We start from the raw sequence: 20,857 nt of genomic DNA, 5'->3' as shown, positions 1-20,857 counted from the left end.
GTGCGAATCTTAAAAATCTAATACAGCTCGACAGCGTGCAACCTGTTTTAGCAGGCAGATCCAGCTGCAGCATCATCTTTCACATACATTACCAGGTTCTCACTACAGTACTGAGAATGAGACCCTATTCTGCAGCATAGGAATGTAGGAGATGTGCAAACACTGTAGGAAACAAATTTCAGAATGGCATATTGCCAACACCTCTGGACAAATAGAAGAAAAACCATCACTGCCACCCAAATGCCCCAAGATTGTCAGCAACAGAACAGGAAAATGTGTAACTGCCATCAAGACAAAAACAAAGAAAATGACAGTCACTTTTCAAAAGGAAAAACACCCTTGTTTTCTTCACATTCTCTTCCTGGCTTACCCTCTTTGTAATTATGGGACAGAGGTAACAACAGCCACTGAAAGTCCAGCTGTCACATTTTGATAATTCAGTGAATGCCCACACAGATCTAATTACCCCAGCCAGTCTACATGCCTGAGACCTCATGTGGCCACGGTCATTCCTCAGCCTTGCCGTGACAGAAGTTTGGAGAGTGGAAGCAACAGCAGTGCTAGGATGATCAGATGTTTTTTAGAGTGACCAAGGTTAAAGTATATGGATAAGAAGAAGGGAAACAGCTGCTCTAGACCTAGAGACAACAGAATGCTTAAAAACCTAGAAAAATAATTAAACTAACTAATGAGCCATAGTTAGCAAAGCAACCACAGGTCAAGGCAGATACAATTCCTCAGCGGGAGGAGAGGTGAAGAAGGGAAGAAGCCCTCCCATGATGGGACAGAGAGGAATCAAGTTTGCAGCTCCACAACAGAACTGTGGCAAGGAGAGGAAAAAGGGATATATCAAGACAAGAAGTGATTTATTCTTAAGTTTCAGGGCTGGAATAAGTAGCAGATGATGAACAAAAGGGAACATCTGTGGTGGATCCAGACAGGAGACAGAAGTGGGATGGCAATGCCACAGGGTTTGTTTTGTTATTGGTTTTGTTTGTTTTAAAAGGAAGTTAATAGAAAAACACCAGCAGCTTAAAATGCTCCAAGCATACAGCCTGCCACTCCGCCTAGGTTATAACAAAAATTCCTGTCTTGTAATGAGAAGGGCTTCTTGGGATCCAGCAGCCCTCCGACTCTTCACCCCCAGCTGGGGGGCCGAGGGGGTTCCCGTATCAGCGGCTCAGCAGCGCGGAGCTCCCCACGCTGGCACCGGCCGCCTGCCCAATTCAGACCTGTAATCTCCCTCGACTTTGATTTAATGCAGCAATTACTGGTAATGTGGTTTGAAGGAGATAAATGCCCAGTACAGGGCTGGCTGGCACTGACGCTCATTTTGCTCATGATGCAAGAACAGTTTTAATTAAAATCCCCTTTATGATAAAGGAGCTGCTTGACTGGATGTTTCTGTGCAGCCCTGATACGGAGCCTCCTCCAAAGCGGATTAGAAATCAAAGTTTCCCTCTTCTCGCTACTGGCAACACACAAAAATAGGGAACACTGTCACCATGTCACCCTCTACAATTTCCTTAACCCTAGAAGTGCTGGGAAAATGCCCACATTTCCTTAAAAGCAATTGTTACTTCCTTGCCATGGCTCGAAGTGTTTTTCTAAAACTAAGCACAAGGGCTGCTTCAACTGGAATAAATACATCCATAGAGTTCATCCTCTGTGATCTAAACCTGCTTTCCCCTCTATCTGGCTTAAAAGGAAATCACCTTGCCTACTTCTATACCAGACCCACACCCTACAGCCTGCATTCTGGCAAGGAGAGATATCAGCCCCATAGTTCTCTGGTAAGGTGGTGGGAAATCAGAATTTGGCTGAAAGGCTGGAAAAGTAGAAGCTTCTGCTGGGGGAGGCAGAGCAGCATGGACAGGGGAGAGAAAAGGAGCAACACTGCAAGACAAAGGCATAAAATTTGGCACAGCAGTCAAGATCCCAGCACAGACATGTTCCAAAAATTATCTGTCAGCTCTTGATCGAGTTACAGCAAATATAGGTGCAATTTTGGGTTGGTTTTCTTCTTTACACTATAGGAAATAACAGAGATGAATACATTAAGCACTGCTAGTTTCTATTGCAAGTGCCAGGAGCAGATTGTCACAGTGAGAAATTGGCCTTGTGCATTACACAGAAAAGGCAGCACTGGGTTTGGAGGCCTGCAGACAGTACAATGTGAAGATAAAGAGCCTCAAGTCTGAATGCACATTATTCCTCTCCTCAAGCCACCCAAACACATATAAACATAAAAAGGTTGATTTAAGCAGCTGAATTTCTCTGTGACCTTCAGAAAGGTCTGTGGGCCATGGGACTACCCAGGCCCTGACACAGGTTCCAGTCTTCTCAGAGCATGTGCCTCATCATCTGAGCAGTGCTCCATCTTCCCTGAAATTGTCTTCTCCTCCAATGATGGGATTCTGCTCCAGAAACCCTTTTTCTTTAACATAAGAAAGCAATTTCAAAGTGGCTGTCATGTTCCATGATTCCCCACCCGCTTCAGACAGCACAGTATCAAACAACAGATGAAATAAAAAGAAAACTCCTGACAGAACCAGGAGGGATTCAACACAACAGCCTAACCAGCTGACTTCACAGGAGACTGAAGCAGCAGACACCAGACCACCAAATACACTGCTATGAATGATGAAACCAGCCTTCAGGAGAACCTTGCTCCTCAACAGGATGAGCAAAGGGTAAAAACATCAGGTCAGAGACAGCAGCACGAAGATTTACTGTGGTTTTGCTGGTACACAAGGGAAAAAAATGAAACCAAAAAAGGCCTGGTATAATTAACAAGATTAAAGGGGGATTTAGGATCAGGACAGAAAAGCAATGGGCCAGATTGATCCTTACAGGATTAAAGCTGGAATCCTACTAAGAGTCCAGTGGTTGAGAGATCAACGCAGTGTAATGGGATTAAATCAACATCAGCTTTTGTTTTTACACAACTGAACCACCAGCGCCTGTATTTTTACTGCTTCAGATAAGCAGCAGAAAAGTTGACTGATACCCACAAACAACCAGGGCACAGGCAGTCAAGCACTTTCCCTTTGGCTCTCTCAGGCAGAAGAGCAATAGGCAATGCCACTTTCAGAAATAAAGAACAAAAAAAAAAAATCTGGTGTATTACAAATTGTCCAAAGAGCCAAGAAAGCTGAGGTTCTACCAAAGTCTGTGTTCTGGCCAGCCCCACACTAACTGGTATCAAGTGTGATGGGATCACCCCAGGCCTGATGGATGGGGAAGGCAGGAGGACAGTCCCAGCTGCAATCAGACATGCTGCCAGTGGGCAATTGGATTTTGATATTGTCTCTTGCCGGCATGGAACAAAGGATGCAGTATACTCTGCAGAACATATCAGCAAACACATTTAAGACAAATTGTTGCATGTCCCCATTGCACAACAATATCCAAGAATTACAAAAGTGAAAAAAGCCTCTTTCAGCATGTATCATTTGCATTACAGCTGGTGCAACACATGCAGGCCAGCTGCACTTCTGTTCCCCTGCCCCGAAATTTCCAAAGCTTGTCGGTAATTTGAGTTGGTAGCAAGGGGGAGGGGAAGAGGGAAACAGGACAAGGCCAGATATTCTTTCTAGATATGTAAGCTATTTTTAAAGTTTTTAATTCTTGTAGGAGAGAAAGCCACGCATATTTAAATGAGAGGGTATCCATCACCACCACATTTGGTTGAAAAGGGAAGGGGTGTTTATTGCACACCTGTTTGCAACAGCTTAACAGCTGCATTGAAGACGACATTCCTTATGCAAGGAAAAAGCATTAAAGGATCTCATATTTCTACAGCACTTCTCAGTCCAAAAGGTGTTTAAAAACAGCAGTTACATACACACACTGTATATACTCCACCCAAATTTCTTCTGCAGAAGAAAATTTTCCCCAACACTAAAATATAAAAATGCCAAAACCACCCATTTCTTAAAAGATGTCACAGTCAGTAGCCTCCCCTACACTGAATAGTCTTCTCCTTTTCAGCTGGTTGGTCCAAAAAAAGTAATCGCCATTCACTGCTCCTCCTTACTCAAGCAGCAGCCAAAATCCCAGTGTAATAAATCAGGAGGAGGGGGAGGGAAAATAGCTGGAACGACTGCTGGATCCAACAGGCCTCAGAGCAAATCTGCTCTGCAGTGCTGCTGAGATGGTCCCCAGGGAGATATGCACCCCACTTATGCTGCACCTTCCTGAGAGATTTTTTATCTTTACTCACAAGGGTTCTCCATCCAAAAGGTGTGTAATGGATGCAAGGAGACATCACCATCCTGACCAAGGGTGGAATGAAAAAGAAGACCATTACAACAAAAATGAAAAGTGAAAAAATAGGAACAGGCAGTTCACACTGCACATTTTCTATCTTCTAGCCACGTATACATATTTGAATTCCAGCATTTTTCTGCATTTAAACTTTGTTTCAACACTAGATGATTTATAAATTATAAAAAAAATGTACAGAGAAGTGTTCTAGTATCATTCTATGCCAGCTCCTTAAATATCATGAATAATAATCCCTAAGAATATCTTAAAAAATTGTCATCTGGTCAAAATATTTTCACTTCATTATTGTCTTATGTCCAAGATTCAATCAGAGCATTGTGTGGGGGACAGCATCTTTCATTTGAGGCAGGAGAAAAACTAACTGCCTTCGCCCTGGATTCAGCTTCAGACCCAAGGACCATCTGGTAAAAAATCAGCCAGCACATTGTGCAGGCACTATATTAGTCATGAGACACAGGACTCTGAGAACAATGAAACCTAAATTTAAGGGACAGACGAAGGAAACTTAATTACTTGTTTAAGCTTCTTCACAGCTTTGAGGAATCTTTAACATTTTTAGCAAAAGAATTTAGCACTGGAGGGCACAAAGCACATCCTCAATGGATTTCTTAATTTTCTGCAAGCCTGTTTTCACTTCCAGTGTGGAACTGTCCGCACTGCTCCACCAGCAGAGCTTGCCTCTCCAGTGCATGGCTGCAGGGTGAATCACATCGCCTTGGGTATGGGGTACCATCCACAGCTGTGGTACTGCAGATACAGACTGCAGTTCCTTCTCCAAACTGACAACTCCATACAGAGAATGTTTTTTCTGACCCCTCTACATCACTCACGCTCCTGCTGTAGCCAGTAGCCCTTGCTGAACTATGAAGAGATCTTTTCCAGCTAATTGCATAAGCTGTCCAACCATACTTTTGGTTAAGCATGCACACATACACAGTTGCTACCCTAGTGACTGCTTAGAGCTGTGGCAAAAAAGCCACCCCAATTCAGGTCCACTCAGAGACCTTTCCTATAACATTGCCATTACCTTGGGGGCTAGGACAGCTCTGATAGACTGGAAAGCTGGGTGCAGAGAAACCTAATGAGGGTCAACAAGGGCAAGTGCAGGGTCTTGCATCTAGGGAGGAACAACCCCAAGTGCTAATACAGGACCTACTAGAGACCAGTTCTGCAGGGAAAGACCTGGGACTCTTGGTGGATGACAACCTGACCATAAGTCAGCAGCATGCCCTCACAGCCAGGAGGGCCAGTGGTATCCTGAGGTGCATCAGAAAAACTGTGGCCAGCATGTCAAGGGAGTTGACCGTCCCCCTCCTACCTGGTCCTAGTGAGGCCACACCTGGAGTGCCGTACCCAGTTCTGGGCTCCACGTTTCAAGAAAGACAAGGAGATACCACAGAGGGTTCAGCAGACACCACAATGATGAGTCTGGACCATCTCGTATGAGGAGAGACTTCAGGAGCTGTGCCTGTTTAGTCTGGAGAAGAGACAACTGAGAGAGGATCTCCTTAACAAATTTAAATATCTCAAAGGTGGGTGCCAAGAGGTTGTTCCCAGACTCTTTCTGGTGGTGCCCAGCGACAGGATGAGGAGCAATGGCCATAAACTAAAACACAGAAAGTTCCACCTCAGGATGAACAAGAACTTCTTTACATTGACAGTGGCAGAACATTGGAACAGGCTGCCCAGGGTGGTTATGGAGTCTTCCTCTCTGGAGACATTCAAAATCATCTGGACATGTTCCTATGTCACCTACTTTAAGTGATTCTGCATTACCAGAGAGATTGGACTAGATGACCTCCAGAGGTCCTTTCCAAGCCTAAGAATTCTGTGATTCTGTGAAAACAGTAAAGTTCCATCGCTAATGGAATTAAGATTAGCAAATAAGTACCATGGGAAGTGCAGGAAACACAGATGTTCAGCCTCTAATTGCTATTATCTGCACTCTTCCTCAAGCTTTCAGCTGGTAATCACAAAGGCTGAGGTGTATTCTCTCCTTACTCTCTTCCAGTTTATTCTCTTCCTTCCAAGATAAACAGGCTGTTTTGTGAAAAACTAACTTAAACAGGACCCAGCCCCTGTCAGTCTTCCAAGACTTGGACAGGCTCACAGCAAACAGAGTCCCCTGTGCTCACCACTGTTTGGATAGGTGGGATTACAGCAGTCAGGCAGAAGAGCCACTGGAGAAATGCACCAACTAAGCAAGGGTACATCCCCCTACTTCTTTTGTTTAGACTCATCAGAGAAGGGAATTCCTGAACATGATGGCCATGTGCTGTACACCTGATTTACACAAAACTGGATAAAATTACTGTAACCTACAGAACTGATCCTGAATCTTTGTCTTCCGAAGCCAGTAGCTTAATTTGAAATACCTTCTCTTTTTGAACTGCACTGGGCTTTCTTGTCTCAGTAGTGACCTTGGCATCTTCCGCGATTACAGGCTTGCAGGAACACAGAATTGGAAAAGATCACCTGGATTATCAACTCTAGTCCTCTAATAACACAGGCAGTCACATTATATAATCTCTTTCATACACTCTTCTTTCTCTGTTTCCTAAATCTCCAAAGCCTGTATAAAACCCTAGATGCAAATAGATGCAAGTTGCTTTGTCACACAAAGCCCCAGAGGAACGCAATGCAGACATCCCCAACCCATCTGTGCACAGAGCAGCTCAAGTGTGGAAGCAGTATAACCATGTTCATGAGGTGCTGCATCAAAGCTAATAAACCTTATCGAGCAGCAGAACTCATTATCTCAGCTGCAGCGCTGGACAAACATAACTATATTACTTCTGGATTCAAGCTGCTACGTATGCATGCCACAGCATGGCACCACAGGGACTTGCAGGCTGGGGAATCAGCTTACAGGCTACTAGCTCGAGGATTTTCGCATGAGCTCCATTTTATGATTTTCCAGGGCTTTTCTGCTCCAGAGCAAGAATCCAAAAATCAGTCTTTGTATTAACACAAAACGTCTTTTAACATACTCACAGAAGTTCACCCAGACCTGACCTCTAACATTCATTCAGGAAAACCTTTCTACATCCTTACAGCCTCAGTCTCCCAGAGGCAACTCCATCTCCACCTCTCTCAGCAGCACCCACGCCACGCACACACCTTTCACACGCAGCACCTGCACTCTCCCTCCTGTCAGAGCTTTGGGTGATGGCTGACGTTCATTAGCCATGCCTACCAAACAGGTTCCAGCCAAAGACCGAGAGGCACAGCTAGACTTCCCCAGCAAGAGCTGCCCCAGGCTCCATACCAGAAGAACGCAGGGAGGCAGTCTTCCCTGGACAGCCACTTGTTTTGCTGCTATCAAACACATGCCATTATGTCCATACTTTTCACTGGCAGTAGCTACCTCTCATGAAAAAAGACCAAACAAATAATAGAAAGACCTGGCGTGAGGAAGAGCTCGTTGCTAAGACTCAAGTTTGGCAGCAGAGTTGGGTTTCCAATCCCTTGGTGGTAAAGCTGATGAGCTCGGAGCCTAGGGGGAAAAATTATTCCAGTGAATGCAAAGAGAGACTTTTAAGTGACAAAAAGGCAAGTAAAAGACAGGTCAGGAAGCAAACCAACAAAAAAATTCAAAATGAGCTTGGCAAGCTTACTAGCACTATTCTTGCTACATGGCAATTAGTAGGTCTAGGTAGGATCTTCACTTGCACAGGGCTCCAGAGGAAGAAATAATTTCTCATTGCAATAGGCAGCCGGCCCTCTGACAAACACTCAGCATGTACTCTGTACACGGCTGCGAGAAATGAGGAAATTATCCATACCCACTATAAACAGAGCAATGAATCCAGTGCTTTCCTACCAGAAGCCTAGCAACAGCATGGACCTCCCTTACCTTCGTCTCTCCTGCCTTTGATAGTTTCAGCTGTCTTTGAGCACAGGAGAAGGATGATTGATAAATTGCTTCATAGGACTGCTGCCCCTTCCTTTCAACCTTTCTTGTAACAACAGACCTCCAACAAGGCAACATTCATACATGCAACTCTCAGAACACATCATGCTCTTTAGAAAATACTTGGAATGAAATGACTCTAGATTATATCTCATGACTCACAGTACACAAAGATTCATCTGCTCATAAATGAAAAAAACTCAAGTCTTTCTTATCCAGTAAAGGGTTTAATGCTTTTCCCACCTTCAAACCACTCTGCTCCTGGCTGTCACCAGCACAACACCTGCCCCCATGTTATCACTCCTGATCACCCTCAGCACAAAGACCCTCTTGCCTTCACAGCCCAAATTACCATGTCCCATTTAGAGAACTGATGACTAGGAGCTCCCTTCAGCAACTCAAGAGCCCAGACAGCTGCACACAAATGGGGGTGAGTGTGAGAAGAGACAAATCTAGACTTAGATGGTCCCCCACAAACAAAACACTTGCCTGCAAAAACAGAACTCCTATATGCACCTCCTATACATAAGGCAAATACCCACCTTGAGTTGCAACTGACAATACACTCAAACGGTTTGCATCATCAGAGAGACTATCACACCATCTCTGCCTCAGAAAGACTTTATACAACTGCATCCTACACAACGAAAGTGTTAAGATAAATAGTCTCTCTTGATATTTAATGGCTCAGATAGTCGGCTGCCTTCACTTCGCTCACAATGCCAAGCATTAGGTCATCATAACAGATATTTTAAGTTTCCTACTCTCCAGCTCTCCACAGCCCACAATCTCCTGCAGTCTACAAGGCTCTCAAATATTTAAGAGTATCCTGCAACAAGTTTCACCCGAGGGAATACAGTTCAGCAAGCAGGAATGTCAGACTGAACCAAGGCTACAGCACCACTTAATTCCAGAGACAGCATTATAATCAGGGACTGTGATGTTGCAGGTAGCCTGCATGTCTGGGTTCAGTATCCACGCCACACCACAGCTGCAGAGGAAGGTGTATTCTCCTTTTTATTTTACTGTTTGTCAAACTTGACAGCACTCAATATTGCACAATCTCTTCAAAGAAGATAATTCTGTAACATGTACCCCCGGGGGATGAGGGGCTGCGGGAGAAACATGGTTGCTGTGGGAATCTTAATTCTGGATTTCAGGACTTGCATATTTAAAACCTCAAATTTAACATTGCATTAATGTAGCTTCATGCATTGAATTAAGGAATGACTCAGTACAAATCTCCATGCATCTACTGAAGTCCTGACATTCCAAGGACAAGAGGCACAGAATAGAAAAAAAAGATAGCACAGGCAACAAAAAGAGAATGAGAGGCAGAGGGGAACCTGTGAGCAGGGAAGCAAGAAACTGGCACAGCCAAGGCACAACAAACCCCACACCAAACCAGATCTGTCAGTTGAGGCTCCTTGTTCTTACCGCTAAAGGTTATGCAGCTTGCCAGGATAAAAAGAGCTTAAAGCAGAAACATAAATGGACACAGAGGAAAAGGTCCCTGAAAGGTCCAAGGAGGAGATTCCCCAAAAGTAATAGTGTAACCTGTACTGAGAAGGGAAAGATCATATCTAGATAGCAAAAATTCACTAATTTTTTTAATTATCATGGCAGAGTGCCCAGATGATGACTTTAAAACCCCTTCAGCTATTCAAGCATTTAATACTTATTTTCTCCACTTCTCTGAAGTTTAACTGCAATGCAAACACAGCGGTAGTGCTGCTTGAAGTTCAGGGTGCAGGCAGAAGCAGCAGCCAATGGGGTTCATCCATAGGCAAGCATCCCAAAACTCAACCCTCTTTTAAGAATCTAGGTCAGTGCTTCATGTTTTGGGCCAAAGCTGGTCTTTAGGCAGGCTAGCACCTATATTTTATACTAGAGTGCTCACACACCCCTCAGCACAGGTGGTGAGACAGCAGGGCAGCTCTCTGCTCCCACACTCATCCTCCCCATTTCAGCAGAGTAAGGAACATCTCCATTGTTCATTCCTTATCTAAAATCAGCAGCAGCATTGGCTGAATTACTTCTCCTCTCACCCCACCTACCAAACCAAGCACAAATCTAAGCTGAGCCATGGGTCCTGCCCAGTCTTTCTCCCTAAGAACCAGCACCGAAAGCAGGGGTCCCACACACCAGGCTGTGGCAAGGGGCTGAGCGCAGAAGGGGGACGTGCCTGCCAGCAGGGCCTGCTGGATGAAACCAGGCAAGTGTGCATACCCCTGTGAAGAATCAGGTTACCCTGCAACAAAGATAGTGTGTGTATGTGCAAAGGAGGGAAGTCAAATCCTTCTGCCTGGGTTCCAAGGCTTGCTTTGTTGCTAAAATAAACCAGTGTTTGTTCCTGGGAGTGATGGGGAGCTGGACTCAAAGCAGACAGAGGCAGAGAGAACCCTCTCGTTGTGAGTTAAAAAAAAAACCAAAAACAAATCAAACCAAAAACTTGGAACCCAACTATTCTTTACCTCACATATCTGGGTAAGGAAACCCAAGGGCAAACTACTGATTTCAAGGGTGCCCTGGAGCAGACAAAACTATACGTTGATGACTGAGCAGTCTAAAAGCTGACTGCTCCAGTGGAAATTCCAGTCCTTGCTCAAAGGCTGAAAATATATATGCTTTTGTATAAGCTATTACTTTGCTTGCTGGATCTATATAACACTTTACACATGTTTTTTTCCTGACATTTTCCATACTCCACCAGAAACTTGAGTAACTGTGCCACTTCTGGAAAAACAAGCTTGCATCCAGCTTTTCTCAAAAGAGCTTCTCCCCCCATCCTCAAAGTCCCAAACTGCAAAACTATCTAACCCCTTCCTGCTCCTCTCCTAGCCTTCAGAGACTTACAGATCCCTTTCAGCAGCACTCCTTCACTACCTGGGATGTCTCTCAGTAACACCAAAAATCCCATAAAGCAGAGGCACATGGGAACAGCTTTATGCATTAAAAAAATCATATATACACACACAGGTCTCTCAGTTGGCAGACAGTGAGCAGCATTATACCAAAAATTTTGTCTCCAAGGCACCTGCCCAAAACTGTTCTCTCCAGAGGCACTTATAACCACAGGAAAAGCCTGCTTGATACCCAGTTATAGTACTAGCTCAAAATATTATTTTTTAGAAGGGAAAACTAGCCCACAGTGAGTAGAGGCTGCACAGAGCTAAGCCCAAGAGTGAAGGCCGCTCACGTTAGTGCAGAGTCCTTCAGCTTTCCATTCCTTATATGTGCAAAGTGTGCAAGCCCTCACACACGTTTCCTACTCACCCAGAGGTACATCATGTTAGCCTGGGTCCTTCAAACCCAGCAGTGAGATGATCCGGCAACACAACAGGCACTTCAGTAAGACTGTCGAGACCGAGGTTGGTAGAGGGTGTTTTTGGGTTGTTTTTTTTTCTTAAAGAAAAAAAAATCCGAACGGCTCAGTTTGAGGCTTAGAAAGCGTCTCGCCTCCTCCACCCCCCTCCTCCAGCTCTGGCTGCTCTGCGCTCTTCTCTCGCACTTAATCTCTCCCTGGGAGTTCCCAGCCCCGTGTGTCTGTACTGGCGTGCACAGCACACACTCTGCATTCGCCTCCAGGGAATTTCTCTCTGTCATTCTGCTTCTAAAAACACAATCTCGGCCTCACAAGATTCTTGCAATAGGCAGGGATGGGTGGGGTTAGTAATAAATGCAGCCCGGCTCCCAGTGCTGGAGAGCGCTTACTTCAGAAAAGGGAACTGTAGCCGTGAATGAAGCAGAGAAAAACCTTGTCCTCCAAGGTCACTGGGGGTGAGGACCCATTCCCCCCATCCACTAATTGCTCCTCCAGGAATCATCCGTAGATGCAGGAGCCACGCAGGGTGCCATAGGCAGGTTCTGCACATCTTTGTCTACCCCTTAGTCAACACCCCAAATTCGGTCACAATTCAGTAGCTGTATTTAATCATTAACCACTGAGAGGCATCAAGGAGTGTAACTACAGGGATCCTGAAGCTAAGGAGAAAATCCGTGTGTGCCAGCCCTGGAGCTCCCTCAGGAAGAACAACCACTGTCGGTGTGAGCTGGGGAAGAGAAGCGACACAGATAAAGGGGTTAATTTGCTTTCGCAGGTGGCTCCACATGAGTATTTTACAGACTTGCATACTGCTAGAGGGAAGGCAGCAGCTGGCTCCGGTTCCTCAGAGTGTATCGGGTTCCCACTTGCCTGGAGGCAGCTTCCCCCCAAGTCTGACTGGGGCAAGTGCCCTCACAGCCTTGCACTCCCAGCCTGCTCCAATTTCAGGACTGCAAAGCTCTGCTGGTGGGGCGGCAGCCCCAGGAAAGGCACGCTGAGCGAAAGACACTCGTCCCAGTTCCTTCGACAAGCGCCAGCAAGCCCTTCCCCGCAGGAACAAATCCTCGTCCCATCCCCCGTGCACGATGCCACAGGATGAGTGTCACCTCGCATCTCATTAATCAGTTAAATCGCTCTTCCAAACTAGGAAAACGGGTTTCTCGCCCCCTTCCCTTCCCGCCTCAAAATGAAGAATTGACTTCCCTTGCCAGGCTCCAAATGCTAAGTTAAATATGGCCTCATCTCAAATGGGAAGGGGAAAGAAAAAAAAAAAAAAAAAAGTGTTTTCATTGAGGTACTGGTCTCCTTGGAAATGAGTTTTGAAGAAATATTTTTAACTCAGCTAAAGATATAGAAATAGTGCTATTCCACATATCACCTCCGCTTCCACTACTTACAGATTACTTAAATGCAATCCAGGGGGCTTGGAGCAAAGCACACGTCGGGCTCCAAACAAGGCCCTGTCGACATGGGGTGACAAATGGATGGGCCTCCTGTCACAGCCAGCCCAGACACCTGCACCCCCCAGGTTCCCCTCGCCTTCAGCAAGCCACAGACACACCCCAGGGCAGGCTTGTCCCAGGAACAGACCTGAGCATGTGGTATACCGATGGGCTTGAAGGAAATAAATACATGACTGTCACTGCAGTCCCACACAGAAACCTGGAGAAAAGGCTTATTCCCATTAACAGGATACAGCAGTCATAGGGATCTGCTGGTTAAAGACAAGCAAGATGACACTTGACTTTCCAGCCCAGAAAACCCAAGCCCTGTTGCTCAGGAAAAGGAGCTCCTCCAGAAAGCTGGGATTGCACAGGGTTGCTCCATTATGGCATTGCTTCGGTCTGCCATCTGCTCTCACTTTTTTGCACAATGGGTCAGGTTGAGAGGGTGAAAAGCAATGTTCCTAAAAATCACTTACTGCACTAAAGCCTATGCCCCACAGTCTCCAAAGAGTGAAACATGTGATCCACAAACCTGTTCTCAAAGGCTCTGAGGAGCAAAACAGCAGCAATGCTGACATTTGCATCACCATTAGACACTTCTGTTAACATCCCTGAAGCAGGGTCACACCAGCAGCAGCAACTAGTTCAGCCAGCCTGCAGATTGAAGCAGACATTTCTGCACCAGATAACCTTGATGGCATTTTCAAGGTTTTCTTCTGATCCAGAACCATAATTCAAAAAGGATCCTACCATCATTTAAATGAAAGCTGAGATTCCTTGTGTGCAGGGGAAAAAGTGAGAAGACACATGGATCAGGTAAGCAAACCCAAATAAATCCTACTTCATATGTATTCCTACAAAAGACTTGAAAAGGATGAGTCTTAAAACTAAGCTGAACATTTATTAAAAATGTCCCTAATTAAAAACAAAGGAAAAGAAAAGAAAAAAAAAAAAGGAACATAAATTCTTCCCCTTCTTCCCCCAGCTGTCATCCTTTAGGCCACCTTCAGGGAAAGAAAATAAAAACTTTCAGAATAAGCCTATTGGTTAATTTCAATAACTGAGGCTTGTTACAAATCATCCCAGTAATTCCACATTGTGCAGGTCACATTCAACCTCCAAATCAAAACAAGACCCATGAACCCTCCTTGAATCACCTAAATACTACCTCAAAATTTATTTGCCACTGTTGCTACAAGGCCACCACCTCTCCATGGAAGGCATACAGAAGGATTACTGAGAGCAGCAGACTTCTGGTGATGTAATACCTTTGTCCTGGAGCAGGAGCCCTGTTTGATGAACTGCAAGAGCAGGTTTCTCAACATCCAATATTCTCAGGCAGTGAGAGAAGCACCCAGCAGGTCAGGAAATGAGGCTGTGGGAGGACTTGAGATGCACCACCACCCTGCTTCATGAGAGCTGCTGCTGCCCAGAGCTTCAAACCAACACAAAGAACATGAAGCACATGCCCACGAATATCCACAGCTGCAGAACTGGTAGCAGTGCCATTTTAGCCTCAGATTACAAACAAGAAAAAGATTTGGCTTGGCTGATACAATTTGGGGTGCGGGGGAAGGTACGCAGAGAGGAACAACTAGATGAGTAATTAGGTCTTCGTTATGCTTCTTTAAAGATTTTTCAACTACATTAGCTGGTATGTAAAGAGTATCCATACAAGACATTTCCTTCTGAAAAATTTCTTCTAAAAGAACACAAAATATTCTCTAAGGAGCAAGAGGACAACAGTATGTCAATGCTTATTCCAGAAAAACAAAGACAGACATGACTAAGAAAGGCTTCTGACACAGGTAGCTAGGATCCCCTGCAAATGTTTTGCCATAATCCCAACAACAGTAGTTTACAGGGTAAGTGTCAGGGAGCTTATAAAGGCTGCTGTGTGTGGAAATACACATTATCTCTTAGGGATCTTTGATGTCTCAAAAAGGATTAAAAGTAGAAAGGAAAAGATTTTAAAATTAATATATACCAAGCTATAAGAAAAATGTTCAGAGAGCTGTAGCCTAGTGAAACATTGGTCCCTCTTTTCTGATGGGAGGCTGTTGTGTAAATCAAAGTGAAAGGGGAAGAAAGCAGTCTGCAAAGATGCTTGTTAGAGAAGTACGGAAGGTCTTAGCAAGTAACAAAAGAGGAAAGAGAAAAAAGGGAGCAAGTAACCACCTATTTAATACTGTATTAAAGGTATTTGGAAAAATGAGAGACACTGGGAAAAATGAAAAAAAAAAAAAAAATCTACCTGTTTCTGTACCCGTATCAAAAGTTTTTAGTGACTACTCAATTATGTGCATAAACTCCACCCAAATATACTGCTGGCACATAAGTTTCAAATAAGAGAAATGCTTAAAAAATAATTTACAGAAAGTTCTAGCCTATTTAGGAAAGATCTAAGTGGGCAAACAGGGAATGGGCACGGCACAATTTCAAACAGTTGTTATCTGTTTCTAGCTGACTGTGTCTCAGAGGCGTATGATTTCAAATGCTCATGGATTAACATTCTAGCAGATAAAGCTCAAGATAGGGTACGAGCTGGTGTGTCTGCTACACACCACTGAAATCATATTAGACAGCACACAGGATGAGTGGTTAGATGAGCACCTCTTCATAACAGAGGGAAAATCCCATCTGATCATCGGGAATTTCTAATGTGACAACACATGCAGGAGGCATAGGGGGGCTGGTGTCAAAGAACACCCTCCAGTTTGCTAAATTAGAGAAAACAATTTCTTAGTTCAAGAAATGTTACACTGAAAATGAGTAAGTACATATTAGATTCCATCCTGACAGAAAAGAGCAATCAATTGTAAAAATATAAATTAGCGGTAGCTTAGTTAAAATGATTGTGACAATTGCACCTGGCTATGTGTAAGGAGAATAGAGACCAAACCAATGCACCTACGTACACACTCAGCACTTGAGTGGGACCAGAGGTACAGTAGCATATTTTCCCTAGAAAGACAGATTGCTTATTGGGCTTCCCTGTCACATCCCCGCACTTGAATACTTGTATATATTCTAGCAAGTGAAAAAAAAAAAAAAGAAAAGCTGAGAGAAGAAAATAGAAAGAAAATTAGAAAGGGAAAAAATAAAATTTACAAGGGAATCCTAGCGACAGGAGGTAAAATCCATAGTCAGAGCTGGAAGATGATGATGTGTTTTTAAGGCTTCTCAAGAATAGAAACCCCAGCAACCGCATTGATCTGCTACTATGGGGAAAAGGTAGAAACATTCCCAATACTGGAGGAAGAGCCAAAGCATTCAATACGTATTTCTGTTCTATATTTGGAGAAAAGTCAGCTGTTTCAGTCTGTGATAAAATGCCTTCCATTCCAGCAGTAACTAAGGAAGATGTTCCAACAGCTACCCAACAAACAGCTCTGTGGCTCTCTTATCTAGCTTGAGCTTGCAAACAAAAGGGATGCAACCAGATAACAAGTTGGTTTTAACTGTACTACAGCTGTGAACATATTTAAATGTGGACACTGCAGTCTGCTTTGAACTGCATCACCTGCACTTGGAGCTCTAAATACAAGCACTAACATTAAACCTGCCATAAGGCCAAAAGTACGAGTGTGACGCAATGGCAACACCAAATGCAGGTGTTTCTTGCAGCCCTTTATTATTAAAGCCTTGGTGCTGCTCACTGAGTTTGGCCAGCCTCCATCACACCAAAAGACTGCGTCAGGAAAGCAGCGCTACCGCTGAAGGCACGAGATTGCAGCAGGTTGAAAAGGGAAATTTAATTTCAAACTGAAGGAAAGCAGCTCCTCACAGCCAAAAGCCACACTGAGTGTCCACATTTTATATAGAAGCTGGATTCAGACCGAGGATGAAGACTCAAACATTGTCCTACCACAGCAAACATTTCAAGAACCATCTACAAAAGGTCTGACTGGAGACTGAAACAGCAACATGCTCTACGGGGCCCAGAGGGAAGTTTCTCCAATTCAGTGGCTGCTTTCCATGGCTTATCTGACTCCAGCAGAAGGTCCCAGGAAGAGAACAGGGGAATCAGACCTCTGCTAGTCATGGGTTTGGGCACGCCTTGTGTCTTGGGGGGTTTTATTTGGTTTGATTGGTTGATTTTTATTTGGGGTTTGTTTTGTATTTTTGAAAGAAGATTAGAGATGGGGCTGGAAAGAGGCACAGAAAGCAGCCTTGGGCACACATGCAGTTCCTATGGAGATAAGAGGATCTTCTTTGAGGTCGGTTTGCTCCTTTGGGTGCCGCTGGAGACTACCCTGGCGGCAGAGTACTGCTCATTTGTGAGACTGCCACTGCTCAGGATCCTGGATTATCTGTGATTATCAGAATTTCTGAGCCACAAGGTAGATTTTCTCTCAGCATCCAAATGGACTACAGGAAGCCTCACTCTGCATTATCCTGTTTATGAAAGGAAGCAAGAATGCAAAGTGCATACAATAAATCATGCAGAAAAATACCACAATTCCTCTCAGATGTTTTGCCAAGCAAATAGGCCAAACACTGGCATATTACAAGGAAAAAACCCAACATTTTGTTATAGAGCCACCTATTTCATTACTGGAAAACTGGATTTCCTGTTTTCTCTTCTGCATGTATGGTACAGCACGAGGCTTCGAAAAAGAGACCACTTATTTAAAAGCAACTTATCAAGGGCTACTTTAACTTCCACAAAAAAGCAGAAAGCCTGAAACAATAAAACACCCTGACATGTAAACAAAGCAAACAATTTTTAAGGACTGTCCTGCTACTGACTATCACAGCAGTTAAATTTAAGTCCTTAAATAAACTTCAGGAGATCTCAATTCATAGGTTTATCATTCAAGTACATAAGGAAAAAAAAAAGAAATGGATACCAAGAAAAGCTTTTTACAGTGTGTTTGGGATTTTCCTCTCCTCACAACTATGCTCAAGAGCACTATTCAGGAAGGCACTGCCAATTCTTCAAGAGAAAAAAGATCACTAACTAGGAAAGGTACTTCACTGAAAACATGTTCCCAAAAATACACTTTTAAATAAAAACTAAGAACACCCACACAAACAAAACTAAATTGTGAAGCCAGAGAATTCAAAGTCACCACTGAAGAGCATGCAAGCATTTAGATGTAGGGAATTCTCACAGCTCCAGGTTGGGCATTCATTGGCAGAAACAGAATGACTATGCAGCCACTCCCAGGATATAGCAAAGATGAGTTGGGCAGCCAAGTGGGAATTTCCATGAATTATACCTGTCAGCCTTACTATGGTGGATCAGGAGTGAAGTCTGCAATCCTCCAATACCTTCTGAGGAGAATCTAGCAAGCTGAACATCTACAGAAGAAAAAGCTTCTCTGCTGCTGCATTGCCACCCTAGGCTTGATTTTCAGGCTGTATCTTCTGCATTCTATCACAAAAGATCTAGTCTGAAGTCCACACTGAACCGGCATATAGCAAATATATTTAGGTACTTGTAAGAGGGAAACAGAGCAAGCTCCAACTCTGGTATTTAAACATAACTTTTAAGTTTGGTTAGCTAATAACTGCCTTAATACCTTCATAAAGGGAAAAAAGTTGATCTCCCTTCAATTTTTCTATGAAGAAGCAGAAAGCTATTACACAGCATCAAATTCCAACAAAAGTCTATTTTTAGTGTCAATCAGGAATACAATATCCAATTGAACTGATAAAGGGCAGAAAGATGCTCTGTGCCCTAGACTTGTCAGTGCTAAATAGGGTATTTCTTTGGCTGTGGATTCTGAAGAGGAAGTCATAAACAAAACAAAAAAATCAGCTCAGCTCCTACATCAACACCTCATCTCTTCATAGTCCACAAAGGAAGCTATACCAAAGGATGAACTGATGGCATGCAATTCAAGGTGTGAAACTTCAGGTAGCAAGAAGGAAACTGCTTCCAAAACCTCATCAATCGAGCTACAGCATCAATACCCCATTTTTTTTTTTTTTTGTCTCTGTGTTTACCGTGTCAAGTAGCTGCACTGCATCAGCGATTCATCAGCACAGCAACATCCCAGAAATTAAGAAAGGGTATGAAGATGAAAGTATTGCAACAGTAGGGAAAGGGGAAGACAGCGCATAGCTCTCTTGCCTGGACCACAGGGGCATTTATTAATATGCTGAAACTTTGGTTTAGGTCTCTTGATGATAAAGGGAAATACAGATGGAGAGTAATACCATCCTGCAGAAAGGGACTCCTCCTGGCTTGTTTGTGCAAGGAAGGTTAACAATGTTAGTGAGTTATTCAGGAAGTAATGGATATCTTCTTGCCCTGAGCAAATTCCTTTTCAATAACAGTAGTATTTTCCTAGGCAATAAGACTATATCAAGGTATAATGGCTACTATATTTATCTACAGAGGCCCTGTACTGCTGGGATCTAATTTACTATGGCTTAGAAAGCAGTTTACAAATCCTGGGATAGTAACGCTGCTACAGAGAAGAATAAAATTCTATCCTTTATTGCTTGGGTTGAAAACTGGGTTTTAATGTCCCTTTTTAAGGGTATAAAATGCATTCTCTTAAACTTAGAGAGACTCAAAGGCTAATAAACCCTTAAAGTAAACTGTAAATACACCTATGAGAGGGAAGAAATCAGTTAGCAAATACTACATTCTGCCCATTTTTTTATCCTTATTGTCACAGATGCCTTATTTCTTCTTTTATTCAAATAACATTCTTTCATTTGACCCTCTGAGAAGAAGAATAATCCATGACTTTCCCTAGCAGCCTTAAGTAACTAATGAAGACAAAACAGCTGAATGCCTGAAATATAGCTTCAGCATGGGAAATGGCACAAGGATATAATCAGCAAAGAAGAAAGGAATGTCTGCAGCTAATGAAGAGATAACACCAATAAACACTGAATGACATCTCCTGAAAAACAACAAAACGGAATTGCTAAAAGACTTTGGTAGAACACAGCATCAACCTGTGATAAGTATGGGTGGGTGGAAAGAGACCAAACCCACGTGTCGGGGACTGCAGATACTTCCATTACATAATGGGAGTAAGAAAACCCAGACAAAATCGCCATTAGCAGAACTAAAAGCAAAATATTTCAACAAGGGTATTGGCAGTTGTCAAGCCACATAAAGGAACAGCAGACTGTTCAAATGTAAAAGGCATTAATAAAGCATAAGAAAAGAGGTATAAATAGATATAAAACAGAGAAAGATTTCAAGATGACAAAAAGGCTGCCAGAAAATTTTAGTTATAGAATGTAATATCCCCAACTTCAATTCACAATGATCAGCAAAGGTCAGTTGTCAGAAATGCAATTCTGTTTCTGATCTCATTCTGAGCAAAGCACTCTTTAACCATACCTGTGCCACCACCATCTAGCTGGATTACTCTCATGGCTGCAAGCAAACAGTTCCCTCCATCTGACTGGTTCCTTGGGGAACTGTGGGCATAAGACAATTTAGAAAAGTGTGTATGTGTAAAGGCTAACTGCACTACAGATCTCCCACTTTATAAACACGAGACAATCTATTCTTCAAAGTCTTTTTAGTGTATATACTTAATATGGGACTTCCAAGAGGCATACAGATAGATACCTACCTATGATTTAACAGATCTCACATGCAGTGAGTACTGAAAACACCTGCACTTGTCATGTGGGATGTCCCAACAGACCGGCATTTGTGTCAATGATTGTACGTGAATCAGGAGGAGTTTGGCTCTCGTAGGAGCAGACTGGCTATAGATCTGATATTCAGCATCACTGCAGTCTGTGGGGGTCACATACTGTGACCTTCAAACACCTTCAGCTCAGCTCACATTAAGGCTCATCCACCTTCCCTTTGTTCTCTGACAGGCAACCATGACAAAAAAACAAACCAAAAAACCCCACATCCAAACAGTACTGTGAATTCCATTCTGTTGCATTTTC

At 43.5% G+C, this 20,857-nt stretch overlaps 1 protein-coding gene across 23 annotated transcripts in view; it reads right to left on the bottom strand.

Annotated features, from left to right (window-relative positions):
* RBFOX2 (RNA binding fox-1 homolog 2) overlaps positions 1-20,857 on the bottom strand; it is a 171,784-nt gene that overhangs the window by 102,679 nt on the left and 48,248 nt on the right. The window contains exon 1 of one of the 23 annotated variants that reach the window (XM_041416651.1): positions 11,480-11,711. The exons of the other annotated variants lie outside the window; for them this stretch is intronic. Coding sequence (XP_041272585.1) covers positions 11,480-11,494 — 15 coding nt within the window. The 5' untranslated portion in view covers positions 11,495-11,711. Of the gene's footprint in view, positions 1-11,479; positions 11,712-20,857 lie in introns of those variants that run through there. 23 annotated transcript variants of the gene reach the window in all.

This window comes from Onychostruthus taczanowskii, unplaced genomic scaffold (assembly GCF_017590055.1).
Source record: "Onychostruthus taczanowskii isolate IOZ18803 unplaced genomic scaffold, ASM1759005v1 scaffold53, whole genome shotgun sequence".
Lineage (NCBI taxonomy): Eukaryota > Metazoa > Chordata > Aves > Passeriformes > Passeridae > Onychostruthus > Onychostruthus taczanowskii.
The sequence above is the reverse complement of the archived record's forward strand: the minus strand, read 5'-3'. Positions and strand labels throughout refer to the sequence as shown.